This window comes from Cordyceps javanica, chromosome 2 (assembly GCF_051103115.1).
Source record: "Cordyceps javanica chromosome 2, complete sequence".
Taxonomy (NCBI): Eukaryota; Fungi; Ascomycota; class Sordariomycetes; order Hypocreales; family Cordycipitaceae; genus Cordyceps; species Cordyceps javanica.
In genome coordinates this window covers 5,743,272-5,759,634 of record NC_139296.1, presented here as the reverse complement: position 1 = coordinate 5,759,634, position 16,363 = coordinate 5,743,272, and the positions used below count along the sequence as shown (strand labels likewise).

At 50.1% G+C, this 16,363-nt stretch overlaps 4 protein-coding genes across 4 annotated transcripts; 2 read left to right on the top strand and 2 right to left on the bottom strand.

Moving 5' to 3' along the window:
• Window positions 1-2,316: 2,316 nt before the first annotated feature.
• On the top strand, window positions 2,317-2,796 carry V2A60_004243 (uncharacterized protein; the record flags this gene model as incomplete). The annotated part of the gene is made up of 1 exon (XM_083255564.1): window positions 2,317-2,796. One exon carries the CDS (start codon window positions 2,317-2,319, stop codon window positions 2,794-2,796), a length of 480 nt encoding a protein of 159 aa, XP_083111690.1.
• Window positions 2,797-6,997: 4,201 nt separating this feature from the next.
• V2A60_004242 (uncharacterized protein) lies at window positions 6,998-7,747 on the bottom strand (the record flags this gene model as incomplete). Its single annotated transcript, XM_083255563.1, has 2 exons — window positions 6,998-7,554; window positions 7,612-7,747. The coding sequence occupies 2 exons, from the start codon at window positions 7,745-7,747 to the stop codon at window positions 6,998-7,000; spliced, it is 693 nt and encodes a 230-aa protein (XP_083111689.1).
• Window positions 7,748-9,530: 1,783 nt separating this feature from the next.
• On the bottom strand, window positions 9,531-10,541 carry V2A60_004241 (2EXR domain-containing protein; the record flags this gene model as incomplete). Its single annotated transcript, XM_083255562.1, has 1 exon — window positions 9,531-10,541. The coding sequence occupies one exon, from the start codon at window positions 10,539-10,541 to the stop codon at window positions 9,531-9,533; it is 1,011 nt and encodes a 336-aa protein (XP_083111688.1).
• A 1,124-nt stretch (window positions 10,542-11,665) lies between these two features.
• V2A60_004240 (uncharacterized protein) lies at window positions 11,666-12,840 on the top strand (the record flags this gene model as incomplete). Its single annotated transcript, XM_083255561.1, has 3 exons — window positions 11,666-11,714; window positions 11,744-12,010; window positions 12,068-12,840. The coding sequence occupies 3 exons, from the start codon at window positions 11,666-11,668 to the stop codon at window positions 12,838-12,840; spliced, it is 1,089 nt and encodes a 362-aa protein (XP_083111687.1).
• Between the last annotated feature and the right edge of the window lie 3,523 nt (window positions 12,841-16,363).

Sequence of the window (16,363 nt, the reverse complement as noted above, 5' to 3'; positions counted from 1 at the left end):
TAATCTGCTCTTTCCACCGTCGCCCTGGTCCCATTATATCGGGCACTAAATCAGGCTCTTGCTTGGTTTAATCTAACCACGGCCACGGGGATACACTATATATACTCTATTTTAACTATAATTCTTATTTAATCGAACTACCCCTATGGTATGTATATATATGAACCCCGTATATATAAATCTTATTTAATCTAACTACCCCTATAGGTTATATATATCCTAACCCTATATATAAATCTAATTTAATCTAACTACCCCGCTAGGGATTATATATATCCTTAGTACCCTATATATATAATATTCTTATTTATACCCTACGCTCTAACCCGGGCGCCCCTACCCTAGCCTTGCCGCTACGCCCTATCCTCGTCGTGCTAATACATTAATAAACTTATCGTAATGCATAACTCGTTAGTCTCTATCCTACCCCAACTCTTGCGCTTCCGCCCCCCGATCCGTAACATCTCTTCTACCCTCAATCCTTTTCCCCCCTCCCCTCCTCCCGCTTGCCCTAACGTATATTCTAACACGTCGTACGCCCTTGATAACCCTATCCCGATAATCTTCGCCATCATGTCTGGATACTGGTATCTCCCCCTGGCCACGCTCTGGAACCTGCCGCCGTCCCCGTGTATGTCCTCCCAACGACGGCAAATTCGGTACGGTAATCCGCAATGCCAACAACCACTATACTTGGCAAATAACCCTGTCCGGCCCATCCACTCCTCCACCGTTTGCACATACCTTGCAACCTCCTGTGTTATCTTGGGATGATCCGCTTCGATCGGGCATGTCTTCCCGTGCTCGGGCTCCTGCCCGCTCATACGGCAACAAACACAACCCTCGCTCTAACTCGCTAACTATGCCTCGAAAATCTCTGTCAACAACGAATTATTCCGCACCTTCTCACTCTCCTTCTACATCGCAAACTCCTGCTCTCGGACTTGTATGTATACTTCCATATTTAACCCTGCATCGCCCATCTTCTCCGTCGCCGCCTTACTCTTCTCTTCTATTAACCTCTCTGGCTTGTTGCTAAATATCCACATATCCTCCGGCGTGGATGCCGTGTCTGAACGTAACGTATCATGGTAGACTGTTGGGTCTGGGGGCTCTCTGTCCCTGCTAACGCTCTCTTCCGCCGTCGTTATGTCCTCGTTGGGGGTCCTGCTTCCCCTGTCTAGGCGGGTGTCTGCCGTGGCGACCGTGTCCCCCTCCGTCAACTCTCCGGCCGCTATCACCTGCCGGAACGGCTCGTGCCCCCTTTCTAAACACACATCACACGTCTCCTCCTCCGACCCGTATCTACCTTCCCGCACGTGCCCGTCTATCGCCTTGTCCAACACAAATCGTCAACAACGGGTCCCCTGAATATATTCCACCATCTCCTCCTCGCGTATGCTCTTACTATCCTTAGTAAATGACGTCTGACCTCGCATTGCCTTGCAAATAACCACCGATATCCCCGTCTGCCCGTCACGCCCTAACCGGCCGCTTTCCTGTGCGAATGCACGTACCTATAACGGCGCCCTAACGTGAATCACCAACCGCACGTCTAGCACGTTGATCCCTAAACCTAATGCGTTCGTCGCTACGATTAACCTCTTCGTGGTTATCCATGCGTGCATGCGTTGTCGCTTTTCTTCCCGCGTGCCTGCCCTATTATAATACGTATCCACTCCCAACCTCTTGGCTAATTCGGTTATGCGTGCCACGCTACTGCCGTATATAATAACACGTCCTTCCTCGTGCTCCTTGATCTAATTCCTGGCTATGCCCGTCGCCTTGTCGTTTTCCGCCTCTTCTTAGGCGCCGTATGGATCGCGCACACCCTTCTCGCCCTCCACAACCACTACCCTATACCGGATATTCCGCCGTGTGGTCTGGCCCCGAAACATGACCACGTGGTTGGTTCGGATGTGCGCCCGCTAGAAAAACTCCTTTTCCTCGCTTGGTCGTAATGTGGCGGTTAAAAATACATGCTATACCCCCCATAACGCGATTTCCTGGCCAATATCACGTATCGCTGGCCGGAACTCGTCGGACCCGTCTAACATGGTATGGCACTCGTCTACCACCACCCGGTCTATCGCATACTAGTTTTATAATCGCTGGATGAATCTACGGAACGCTGCTATGAATACTGCCTCGGGTACCACTAATATGACCCGGCTACCCTGGTGCACCCCTGTCCTACTGTTCTATATGCTGGCCTCGATTCCGTGCTTCACGTACTCGCTGTGTATGTCTTCCTATAATACTACTAACAGCATAATCATAACCGTCTGGCCCTGCTGCGAACAATACGCTAGTAACATGAACGACATGCTCTTTCCGCCTCCGGTTGGCGTAACCTATACCACCGGACTCTCCCCCCGCACAATCGCCGCGATTACCCTCGCCTACCCAGGACGGAACGTCGCTCCCTTGCCCTTAATGCACGCCAACACTATCGACACGTCTACCTGCCGCAACGCCTCTAATCGGCGTAACCGCACGTTCTGCCGGCTGCCCTCGAACTTGTTGCGCTGCCTCCGCTGCTGCGCGGCCCCCGTCGCGCCGCCCTACACCGTCTACTACCCGGACCCTTCCTACCCGAAATCGAAAAACTGGTGCCATTCTCGGCTGACCTCCCGAAATTTCTCACGCATCATGGCTGTGCCGCCTAATCCCTGCTGCATCTCGCGCGCATATATCATCCCAGCCACGTGCGATGTGTGCCCGGCTATTAAATCCCGCGTGTCGCTCACGCCCGCATCGTCGATCCCCTCCTCGTCCTCCCTATTCTCCCCATAATACGACGGGTTATGCTTGGTGCCCAAATATCTATTCGATATTGCTATAGCAATTTGCCACTAACTGCTTGTGTTTAACCTATACCCTAACACCCGCTCGCTGTGCTGCTGGATGATGCGCCGTACCCGGTCTAATGACCATTTTACCTCGCGGAATGCCTATATGGCTAGTTCGTCGCCTTGCCCTAGGTCGTCTCTGTCCTGCTGGCTACTCTGGTGCATATCCTGATCCGCCGCCTAGTCGATGGCGTTGCGTGATATGATCTTGTTCGCCCATATATATGCGCTGCGGAATGTTGACCTCTTGATGATCCCCTGCACGCTCTGCCAAAACGGCAACACTAACCACATATACCAAACCAACAACTCGCCCACCTCTAGCGGCATAAACCGATGGATGATCTTGACCTAGTCCGACTGCTAGAAATTCTTATGATACGCCGTCACGAAACACATCTGCCCGTGGCTAACGAATATGTTCCACGTCCCCGCATTGGCCGTGTTCTCTATCCACACCGTTAATATCTCCGTCGCGTGTGCTGGTTGCCCGGATACCATATATATCAATACTAATAACTTCTCGCGGAATCGATCTAATACATGGCTATACTTATTTGCTTTTTTCTCTCTGTATGGATGCCTTGGTCGCTAGTCCCTTACTCCATCCGCTAGCTAATCTGCTAGTGCGCTATCCGGCTATAACCATGACTTCTGTTACTTCCTGCTTTAAACTAACCGCTGTTTAATATACCCCTTTCCCTTCTTAACCTATGGCGTGTTGCGGTTGTCCTTAATAAACGTATAACCCACGGCATCGTTACTATTGTCATCGTACACGTTATCCCACGTAATGGCTAGCAAACCCTGTGTGCCCTCGCTGCCACACATGGTTAACTCGGCTATAATACTACGTGCCTCCTATAACACGGCATGCATGAATCCGCTTAACTCGGCTATGGTTAATCGAATCTGCCGGAATATTACCTAGTCGCCGATCTAATTAATTACCCCGCCAGCCATGGTCGTGAACCGAATCTTTATGCCGTACGTCTGGGTCTCTAATATCTAATCTATTAGCGACGGGAACTTGTCCGTCTCCTTCCCGGTGTAGGTCATGAACCTGTGGACGTATTGTCGTGTGCGCGCAAATATGGATATGCCTAATTGTCGTGCGTCGGCCTCCCGTATCCCTCTTTCCTCTATGATAGCGCGTACCTCGGCCTAGCGCTCGTTATATATATAATATAAAACTAATATGCGCGCTACTTTGATCACGGCCGATAACACTAGCGTATAATCTAACGTACTCTGCTACCCGCCATTGTCCTGAACTCCCATGATGGCCAACGTACTGATTAACACGCTGTCGTACTGATAGTCGCCTAATGCATGGTCTAATATGGCAATGATAAACTGTAAACACATGCTGCGGCACGATTCCTAGCTTTCCTTGATTTTTTTATTAATATCCTTCCTAGCCTCGCTCTTGTCGCTCTCGCTACTACTGTCCTCGCTACTACCGCTCTTATTACCCCACTGTTCGCGTTCTTCTTGCGCGCTTAACTTAGCTTGGTATTCCTACATCGCCTGGTATTAGGCGTATGCCTTAATAAACCCTTTCTAACATTGGTTCTGCTCGCTCGTCATCGCGTACGGTAGTCTCTCTTCCTATGACTACTGCTTGGTGCGGTAAATGATGTAAATAATCTTGTATATTACGCCTTTATACCGTTGCCACGAATCGGCTTCTATCCGTGGCTCGAATGGCTGCTTAGCCTACATGGATACCTCGCGCTGGTTGATCTTAAATATGGACAGCAACCCAATCCGGTACGACTAACATGTTGTATATGCCTCGTTTAATAACATGCGGTATTGCTCGCTTATATAACCCAATACTAATTCGTCCTTGGCTAGGTCCTTGGTTAACTGCTGTAATTCCTCCACTTCCAATCCCTCCAAATGCTAGGTCTATCTAACCCGCTATAACCACGAATTAGCTTCATTCTTCGGGTCTAATTCCTCCACGTGCCGTATGCCCTGGCTGTCTTTGTATCGCTGTTCCTGTATGTGATCCTATTCGTCTAATGTGGCTAATATGGCGGCTTGACTAGAATTCTCTTCTTTGACTTCGCTATAAACCCTTAGTGTGTTCTGAATAATACTAATCTCGATGCTGGCTACGCCTCTAACCTCGAACTAACTGCTGGCTATGTGGCTGCGGAATAACCTCTGGCACCAAATGCCCTCCGTCTATAGTAACTGACGTGGTTGTCTTTTTTTGGCTTAGATATGGCCGCCTTTCTTCCACTTATTGACCTATCTATGCTCTTCTTTATAATGCCGTTGTATAACCCGAACCTCGCGTGCCACATACTAGCATAACCGACACCATACCCCGTCGCTCTTTAGTTCCTCAATATATGGAATTGGATATATTCGATTGGGCAACTCGTACTCTGCTAACTCTGTTTATTGCTAGATTAACCTAGGAATTTCTTATACTTTATTAATAATTGTTTTCCGCGTCGCTAGTTGAATTGTTATATGGTGACTTACTAAATACGTGCTAACCTCCTTAGTAATATACGCCCATTGGCATTCCTGACAAAACACAAATGGGTACCAGCTATCGTATATAAATGGCTCTATTGCTTCTGGTGAACCTATAGTATACTAGTAACTGTTTTTCCCCTCACGCATAGGTGTATCTTAGCAATATATACTAACCCTCGTAACCGCTTTTCCCTAACCTAATATACGCAACGGGCTATTACGGGCAGTATCCCTAACCCACTTTAACCCTAACCACGCCAAACTTCACAATACTATAATAACATCGCATTATATGAAATAAACCCGTAACTTGGAAATTGAACTCTCCTTACAAATCTCTTTCTAGCGATATACATCATGCTCATTTTACCTAGCTATACGGCTTCTTTCGCTTTAACGAACTCTACACCGATTTTTTAACGAACTCTACCCCCTATTGTTTTGTGGGGCCATATAAATTTTCAACGAACTCTAGTAGAGTTCGTCGTGGCATAAGTGTTAGTTCCTCAATATATGGAATTGGATGTATTCGATCGGGCAACTCGTACTCTGCCAACTCTGTTTATTACTGGATTAACCCGGGAATTTCTTGTACTTTATTAATGATTGTTTTCCGCGTCGCTGGTTAAATTATTACATGGTGACTTACTAAATGCGTGCTAACCTCCTTGGCAATATACGCCTATTGGCATTCCTGACAAAACACAAATGGGTACTGGCTATCGTATATAAATGGCTCCATTACTTCTGGTAAACCTATGGTATACTAGTAACTGTTTTTCCCCTCACGCATGGGTATATCTTAGCAATATATACTAACCCTCGTAACCGCTTTTCCCTAACCTAACACACGCAACGGGCCATTACGGGCAGCATCCCTAACCCACTTTAACCCCAACTACGCCAAACTTCATAATGCTATAATAACGTCGTATTATATGAAATAAACCCGTAACTTGGAAATTAAACTCTCCTTACAAATCTCTTTCTAGCGATATATATCATGCTCATTTTACCTAGCCATACGGCTTCTTTCGCTTTAACGAACTCTACACCGATTTTTTAACGAACTCTACCCCCTATTGTTTTGTGGGGCCATATAAATTTTCAACGAACTCTAGTAGAGTTCGTCGTGGCATAAGTGTTAGCCCTCATCTAGGTTTAGCGTCCACAAACTCGTGGTGAGCAATTTTGACCTGTGGCCTAATTCTGCTGAAATAGGCACGCATGCTCACCCACCCACTCTGGATCGATTACATAGCAGTTAGCGGACATTGAGCCTGTTTGGTTGGCAAGAATGGCCAGAGCTGGCGCATACTAAAGCTACCACGCTTCAGAGTGTTACGCCCTGTCGGCCGCACAGGATGACAGGGTCCATTAAGTGTCTAAATTACGCGAACAAGATTTTAGCAAGCTTTTGTCTCTGCTCCTAGATAGTTATTCTTTTTATATTATCATCATAAGCAAGGTTCGTCTTTAACGCTTCTATTCGTGCTATGACCTGGTGATGCCTCTTTGCTCTCTCCGATTCGCATTAGTGAGCAGGCGATTATGGCGACCAAGGATAATTGCTATATGGGTATCTAGTGAAACAAATGCCAACGTTCATCCACTTGAAAACAAAAATTCCGTCGAGAAAGGGGCTCTTATACAGAGTAAAAGTCGCCGGTCGCTTTGTAAATGTTGCGCCGGTGAAACGGGCTTTCGACATACGTCCTACCCTTACCGAGGAACAATTTCTCCGAGAGTGCTCCTACGGTCGCTGTCCACGACGGACACGCTTTAGGAGAGGCAGGAGGCGGTTCTCTGTAGATATTTGTAAAGGGGGGGTCGCCACGCCGTAGGCCCAGTTCTAGCCGCCAGTTAAAGCACTCGACAAGCGTTTCTACCGTCGCCGCCATGACGGCGTACTGCTCCTCGTCCTCGCACGCGGGATCTGGAATGTCCGCCGTGGCCCAGCCCGTTTGCCGCCAAAAATACTGCGTCTCAGACGCGACGAGGTCCCCATCTCTCGCGCATACCGCCTCACAAATGCGGTACAGGGTGCGAAGTGGCGTGTCGCGGCTACGCCAGAGCGGCATGATGCGGAGGAGCTGGAGGTCGTGCGCCCTGCGGTCCACCGCCTCCGGGTCTGCCGCGACGCGCTGCGGCGGCGGCGGGAGCTCCGCAGTGAACTTCCAGGTAGGAAACGGCCACAAAAGCTCTAGAACGAACAAGACCGGGCTCTGGAGCGGGGGGTGCTAGATACATCGCGCGAAACGGATGGAGCGCCGCAGGCCGAGCGGCGACTGCGTCGGGAAGAGGCGGCGGCGGAGCTTGATCAGGGGCCAGCGGTATTTCATGGGGAGGTAGCGAAAATTCCACAAATACGCGGCCACCGCCCGCAGCCACTTCATGGTTTATTAGCGCGTATTTTAATAGTGGAAGTTGTACGTAGAGGTATTGTGCCCATGGATGAGTAGGCTGCTAGGTCAATTAGTGGTAAAATTGGCCCAGGCTTTGCGTACAGGCCCACGTGTTTCAGGCAACTCGAGAGAATCGCAGTCATTAGGTACTAGTATGTGAAAACATGAATTTAAATCATGTTGGTAATTTAATCACTGTGCAATAACTGAAGTATTTCTAATAATAACCTTGCGCTATAATCTGGATTGTCGCTGAGATTTATTATAATGAAGTCATAGTAAAACCTGAAGGCTATAAGCCAATGTAGTATGCAATAATTTGGGTCGCTTCGCACTATGACCTCATGAACAGACGGGGGAAAAAATACGTAGGCCCGGCCATATGGCGGTGCCAGTAATCCGGATAATGCTCCCGTAAAAAATCCCGTAAAACCGTATTAACAGCAAGCGAGGCGTCTCTCTCTCTTAGTGGCCGCGATGAACAGGGTATCCAATGTTCTTCATCATCGCGCCTGACGTAGTAATTATCCAGGTTGTGCGAGACATGCTCAGCACTCAAATTGTCTGTCGTCGCGCACCTCATGAGGACCTCGAGGGCCCTGTGATCTCTCTTCTGGCAACGTCGTCCACATTCGCCCTGTAAGCCCACACAGCAAAACTGAAGGGCACGGCTAGCATAGCAAGCTCGGTCGAGTGCGGAGCCCCAAAGATTCCCTCGGCGGTCGTCAAGTCGAGCGCCGTTACTCACTAGTTTCTAGACTATATATTTACTTACTCGCATGTCAGATAAACCTTCAAAAACAAGGGCACTCAGGGGCGAAAAAGTACACCGATCATTACTCTGTCGAATCGATACTTGCGCCGTCGCTGATGAGTGCATCAATAACGGAGACAGGCGCTCGGCACAGGGCGGCGAACAACAAGGGAGTGCACCGCCAATTCCGCAGAATTTCTAGCTGTTATAAGCCAAGCAAAGGGCGAAGGTCACGGATATCATGGTGCGAACGACTATTTGTGCGCTCGCCCCTACGGATCAATGACTTGATCACCGCGGTGGCCATTCTGTCGCTAGTTGTTCCCTTACATCCCAATATTGCGAAATATAGCAAGGGAATGGTGTCAATGGGCTGACTTCTCAATTTGCGGTCGCACTTCAGGAGTGCACGTGCAAATTTCATATTTCCAAGGTACAGCGCATATTGCATTGGCGAGAGGAGAAAGCCATAACTATCTCGTCGACCCAGGCTGTCTGCGCCCATCAATAGGCACGCCATGGCGAAATAACAGCCGTCCTGTTTTCGATGCGTTTTTCATTGTGAAGTTCTCGCAAGCATGTGAGGAGCATTTTGGGGCGACAGACGAGCGCTGTTTCTGGCGATGGGCCTATAACTCAGAAGCACTCGAAGGCAGCCGACCTCGTGAGTTGCTGCCGCCCGATAAAAATTGGGTATTGCTACGTGCACAGCACCATATCTCTCGGTACACAGTGTATACTTACACATAACCTATCCCAGATCCACCAAGTTGCAACTCTCTTCCTACATCAACGCCAGATTTTTGAAATCGCCGCCGCCGCCGCCGCCGCCGCCGCCGCCCCGACGGTTTGACGGTTGACGGTGACGGTTGACGGTCTCAAAGTAGGTGGTGGTAGGTACCTAGGCTCTTTAGCCCACCCACAGGAAGGCATTTAGAGAGTTCACCTTCCTCGTATTCTACCTTGCGTCAGTAGGCGCGTAATCTATCACCATTGAGTAGCTCACACTACGAGCCCCCATCACCGATACCCTGCACGTTCAAAAGCTGCAGGGCGAAACTCGAAATCCGCGTCGGATACTCTCACAAGCTCTGGATTGGGCCGTCGGTTCAACGGCACGTACTCTATTGACCCTGGATGAGCGTGCGGCTCGTACATTCTCTGCATGCAGACCTCTTGCCAGGTGCCGTCCTTTTGGTACTCGACAAAGACTTGCGCGCTCACCACTAACCGGTCGAGCGTTGCCTCGTAGCTGGGGACGCCGCCACACCAGTCGCGCAGCTCCTTGCGCGCGCCGCGCATCGCCTCGCCGAGGGATACGGCTCTCGGTTCTCGATACTCGTCCACCACCCGCACCACGACGCTCTCGTGGGCCGCGTCCGGCACGGCGACTAGCCGGCAGCGCTTCCCCGGCGGCACGAAGCCGAGAGGGTCCTTACAAGACCCCGCGTACGGCCTGGTGCCGGGAATCACTATGGCAAGGCGCTCTGGCGACGCTTCGACGTGCTCCCACAGAAACTCGTGGATGTGGTCATGGTGGCTGGACATGAGCGCCACGTTGACAGCGAGCCGCCTCGTGGCGCGCAACGTGCGCATCAAATCATCGTAGCAGCGCCGCGCCGCCGAGCCTGGCTCCGTCTGGGCGAGCTTGGTGCTGTCGGGGCTTGTGAAGAGCAGCAGGTGGTAGACGGAGTCGTGGCTTAAGTATAGAACGTCCTTATCGGGCCGGAAGCGGCGAAACGGCGTCATGCACCGCGCCAGACGTGAGGCGCGGAAGCGCACACTGCTCAAGCGGGAATCCTGCGTCAGGGCCCGCGACTCGCGGCATACGTGCATGGTGACGGGGAACGCCGTGTCGACGGTGAGCGGCAGCACGGGAAGCTCGCTCAGGGGGTCGTCTTCGACCACGTGGGCAGGCACGTCGCCGGGCCAAGGAAGGCAGACCTCTTCCTCATCGTCGGGAACGGCTTCCAGCCATATCCTGCGGCGGAGCTCGGTCGGCAGGCTGGGAAACAGCGTGAAAGCGGCCATATGGTCGCATGCGTGGCGATCCGCTGCAGATGCACCTCTCCGCCACAATTTGTTACGGCCGCTGATCCGTTGATGCCACGCGGGGTTCTCCGGTGTGTCGGAACGCGCTTTGAGTGGTTCATCGAAACGAGCAGCTGGCCGTCGTTCCACTTGGTCGAGGACATGACTAGGGCTAGGGCTGAAGTCACGGACAGGTATTCTCCCCCGATTGTGTACGGCTGCTGCTCATCCTCCAGCATCTTGTTTTATCAGTTTGTGGCTTGTCTCTCGAGGCAAGCACGGCATCGCGGTTGGCCGAGTTCGGTGCGCAAGAGGGCCTGTGTAAGTTGCTAGGTTTTATCACAGTTCTCAACCGAACCACAGTACGGAAATCCGCTTTTCGGTAGCTAGCGAGTTAAATAACTACCCAGTAGTGTAAGCCAAAACCAGGCGCTAGTAAAGCAGTTTTATCAACATAGTGATCAACTAGCGTAACCGACCATGTCCACCACGTCGCGCTATTTAGCGCCAATTTCCGTTCATCTTTCCCCTCTTTTTTCTATTAGCCGTGTGTTTGCCACCGATTGTAAGTCTCATCTAGGAGGGTAGGAACGGGGACGAGATACTCCAGGTGGGCATTGGCGCCGCACCCGCAAGGCGCCCGCGGGAGGTAGTTCTTATTAGTGAACGAGGCATTGCACCACTGTCTACGGAGTACAGACCGAGCAAAATTTAGCGCCCGAAATGACCACGCGACACAACCCTCGCGCCTTGCCACTCGCCGTGATTTTATTCATTCACAGCTTTTTGCAAGGCGCAGCGAGACGCAACAAAGCTACCTCGAACGAACTTGCATCAATAAAGCCAGATGATTCCACGCAAATTGTGTTTTCGTCAAAGGGCTTCCCAACGTTTCTTTTGTGCGTCGCAGATATCCCCTGTTTTACGCACGGCGCTGCTGGTCCCTCGACTACCAAATTCTACGCCAAAGAGGTCACCGCCGAGGCGAAACTATTCCTCAGTGATTGGCTATTGCTCTGTTGATGGGACAGAGCGTCTAGACAAGTACGTGCCGGGAGGTTTTCATCCTGTTCTAGTTGGCGATAAGATAAACAAGCGATATGAAGTTGTCGACAAATTAGGCCATGGAGGTTGGTCGACTGTCTGGCTTGTTCACGACTCCCAAGATCAGCGGTACCTTGCACTGAAAGTGGGAATTGCAGGCTCACTTCCGCACGAGGTGCCGATTCTTCGGGCTCTCAGTGCCAAGTCGGATGCCCCAGGTTTTGACAACATACCACATCTGCTGGACGAGTTCACCGTCAGTGGCCCTAATGGCACGCATCCCTGCTACACCACTGCGCCTGCCCTCTGCAACCTGAGAAAGTGCTCATTCAGCCAGCTATTTCGTCTCGACGTTGCCCGTGCTATGGCCTATCAGCTGGTTCTCGCCGTAGCTTACGTTCATTCGCAAAACTTCGTCCACGGAGGTGAGAGTCAATATTGCATCTATATAGCTCAGGCACCCCACTAATGATAGATATCAGATATACATCTCCGTAATGTTCTGGTACAATCACAGAGCATCATCGATAAATTATCCATCCCACAATTTCGTGAAGAATATGGCGAACCTGATTCATACGAGGTTAAGCGCCACGACGGCCAACCACTGACGACGAATGTGCCTTCAACTATTACAGCACCGCTGTATATGGGGAAAAGAGCCAAAGAATTCGCGTTGTGTGATGCACGAATAGTCTTCAGCGACTTTGGGGAGTCATATTCGCCAGACACGGACGTTCGCTTGGGCAAAGACTGCCATACGCCCATAGACTTCCGCCCACCAGAGGCCCTTTTCGAGCCGGATACACCTTTATCCTTTTCTGCAGATATCTGGAGCCTTGAAACCGCAATATGGGATATAATAGGGATGCAAGCTCTCTTCAGCAGCGCCTTCTACTCAGAGAAGGAAGTCATGTGCCAGATCGTGGATATCCTAGGGCCACTTCCTGATAACTGGTATCAAAATTGGAACGATCGGGATGAGTTTTTCGATCACCATGGACAGCCAAAGGAAGGTCGCCATGTATGGCCGGGACTGCAGCAAGCTTTTCGAAACCGTGTCCAGAAATATCGTGGAGAGGCCAACATGGAAAAGCTATGCGCTGAGGAAGTGGCTGCATTTCTGGGCATGATGAAGAGAATGCTGGAATACAGACCCGAGGAGCGTATTACTGTGCAGCAAGTTCTGGAATGCGACTGGATGGTGAAATGGGCGCGCAGTGATTATGAGCGTAGCAGGCCACCAGAAGTATAGGACGGACGACAGCAAATATGCATTCTGCTCGCTCTTGATCTAATAAGTTTTATCATGATGTGCTTTCCTTAGCTCGTCCATATATATCTCTCTCTCCTCCAGCTTTACATCTATGAATTTTTAACCCTGCAGGCCCCAATACCAGTAGAAGGCGTTATTAAAGACTGACATTTCAGGATGGCGCTCATTGAACATGGGCTGAATGTGCCTGTTGAATATGTTATACATGCCTTTTGGTATGGTCGCGGCCTTGGAGAACCAAAAGCCGCCACTGTGCCATGTTCTTCGCTGTAGGTCTGCCTGCCTCGTCGAAGGGTTCCGTTTCATTTCTTCGTCCCTGTATACCCTCAGGTACTCTTCAAGGACTTTTTCGTACTATTGAAGGTGGCAAGGCTCACTTGAACCATCAACAGCTCTGGATGTGAGCTAATATGGAGGGGCTTGCATCTCGGCAGGCAAGGTGTGTGTCTACTCGAGATCAATGATAGCCTTGATATTCCAGTGTTCGTCGACGAATATATTACTCTGATGTAAGTCCGTTAGTGTAAGGTTCAAAGGGTCTTGCCGTAAATCCGGGTCTATGAAGCGGTGCATCGTCGCTCGTAGCGCAACAATGGCGGCCATTTGGCGCCGGCCATCCTGTGTATCCAGTATGGAATTGGGTTGCCCTTGTAGCTTGGTGTCCTGAATCAAGAGCAAATCTGAGAGGTATCAAGGTAGGTCCGTTGACGTGGAATTCGTATAGAAACTCCCTCATTCTCTATCATATGCATATACAGGTTTAATGGTCTATTACTTAAAGAAATAGTATCGCGGTGAAGGGATAGCGAGCCGATTCGTGTTAGCGGGGTTGCGTTCATCGACAGCGCGATGCGCGTCAGGTCACGAAATAGATTTTCCGTATAGCTTCTATCATGGTAATGCTTATGCCAAGATAATGCAAGACTCTTACCTTGGGCCTCACTAATTAGAAGAAACCCAGAGCCAAGACTATGGCGGATCGAGTGAAGCACATGCTTTATTGGGGGAGGGCGGCCAAGAAGAAAAGCAATAATGCGGTCAAAACACTTCCTTAGCCTCCGCCACCATGGGCTATATGCGGGGTATGTGAACTAATAGAGGAAGAAGTCAGCATAGGCGTGTTAAAGCATAAAGCGTGTAGGCTGCACGACTGAGCCATCAAGGGGCCGTGCGATTGAGCCATCAGGGAAACCGAAGGCATATAAAGAAGGGATCGGTACGTCTGGGCAATACTCTTGTAGCCAGAGATATGTCGCAATTTCGGTACGAAGTTTCTCTTCCACATTCCCAGGAAATAAATGCTCCCCAATGCGATGTCAAAAGGGAAGCCATAGATAAACGTTTTTGCCAAACGGTAGACGAACTAAGATAGCAACGTTGAAGCTGTCTGATCTCCATAGCCTGGATGGAATGATGCGACACGACGGAACTTGAAGTAAAGCACAAATTAAATCTTCTACCTCGCCTTTCTGCGTGTTGATCGTCGAGTAAAACTGCTCTTGAAGGTGCGGGAAGTGCCTCGATACCAATTTGTTTTCCTCACTTTCGATGGCGGCCACTAGAGATGGCGTGTCGCTGTGCTATGATTCTGAAGTATCGGCTGGTGGTTCCGGCGTCATCGAGTCGAACTCAATTTCGGTACTTCGGCATGTACGTGATTGGCACTCTGCGTCTCTTGAGTTGGAGCATGGAAGCGGTATGATCATAGGAGACCTCCTGAATGAGCTTGTCACGGTGTTGGGACTGGTCACTCTTGGACCCATTTTTAGTGTCATCGTTCGAGGCGTGCTGTTAAACGAAAGTTGTTTGCATTAAAATGTTGTCCATGGGGCTGGTTCCTTTTCCCCCAACCAAGCTGACTATGCGCAAGTATAATTCTCTATGCTTTCTCCGTGGAATCAGATTCTTCCGGGCTGCCAACGCTGCTTTCCTCCGGTACAGAGGCAACGCTTTGTGGTTCTGTTACGGCAGGGGTGGGTTTCTCGTCTCCGTCTAAAGTATCTGGCACGTGTTGCTCCGTTGTAGGGGCCTGTGTTTCTTGAACAGAGTTCTGTGGGGAACGCTCCCATCGCTCGTACGCAGCTTTGCCTTATCGGATGGAATGGTTGCGTTCGGTGGAGCGCGGTTTCTTTGATGGTGTCCTCAACGGTCTGTTCGTAGTCAAGCTCAGTGCCTTCTCATGAGGGTATTGTTCGCGGGAAGTCATGAATAAAGTAGGTGTGCCATTGGATATCTCTTTCTGCGATCTTGGGCAATGGTTCTGCAAGATCTTTCATTGAATTTCTACAGTACGAGGCGTCAAGGCGATGCCTCGCAGCAAGAGGCGGCCATGCAGTCCTGCAGGAGGGTTCTCGAGAAGTGCTGCGCAGATCGCATCCCGTATTCGGAGGAGAATTGTTCAGCGCATTTTACGATTGCGCGTCAGCACGCGTGTAAAACGCTAGCGCGTATGTCGAGTTGATTTTGGGCCTCTGCAATCAGGATTTCGGCATCAGCAAGGGGGCCGTTCGTTTCCTGCTCCTCAGTTGCAACTGGTATAAACCGATTCGTGTGTGTAGGGTAGCCATGTATCATAGGCACTTAGATGCGGCCCCGTCGTGAGATTCGCACAACGGGCAGCGGGGAAAGATTAAAACGTTATTTGAGTATGCTGGAGTGAAGCACAGTGGGGTTGAAGTAAATTCAAGATGTTATGAAGGCATCGACGGCGTTATGATCGGGTGAGCAGAAACGGCGGTCAAAAAAAATAAGGCTTAGCGATAGAGCCTTGCGTAAAACCGGCTCACCCTTGGCCACACAATATTCATTTTACCTGGTGAGACATTTCATCAACCTGGTGTCGGCCACATAGCTACGGAGGTGTGAGTGTACGCTTTTCCTAAACCGTTACCGTAATTAATATGATCCAATGCTAATACATTATTCGTGACATAAACTTCTTAGCAGGGCAAGTTTAGCACTTCTGAAGTGGCTTTGGTGAACGTTGGGTACCTGTTGGGTGGCTTATCCCTGTTTTTTCAAGCTATGCGCCGGCGCGTGCGTGCCGCGTGCGTGGTCTTTATCAAGCCTGTTTCTACTATACTCAGGGGTCGCCATCGGCCCCAGGAACGTAAGACTGAAAAGTTCTTTCATATTACTCTACCAGCTAGGAACTTGAGATAACAGGCTTTTAACACGTTGCAAGGATTGTTATGGTCGGCAAGGCCTTCAACTCTCATCTGCACCGGCGGCTCATTAAAGATCTCCTCAACTACTCCTCACCAGTGAAAAAAGGTGTGGACAGCGAGAATGATGAGTTCCATGCCATTTATTTCGTCGGTCTATATGCCCTCCGTCTATATGCGAAGGGTTGTATCCGAGGGTGACAAACTCGGAAGGGAGAGAATGAAACAATCACTCTATGCTAGGAGAGTAAAAAAAACAGTTATCCATCCTCTCTTAGGTTTAAAAGAAAAGAAAACGTTTTGCAAAGAAAACGGGATCAAAAAGCGCCTAATAAACA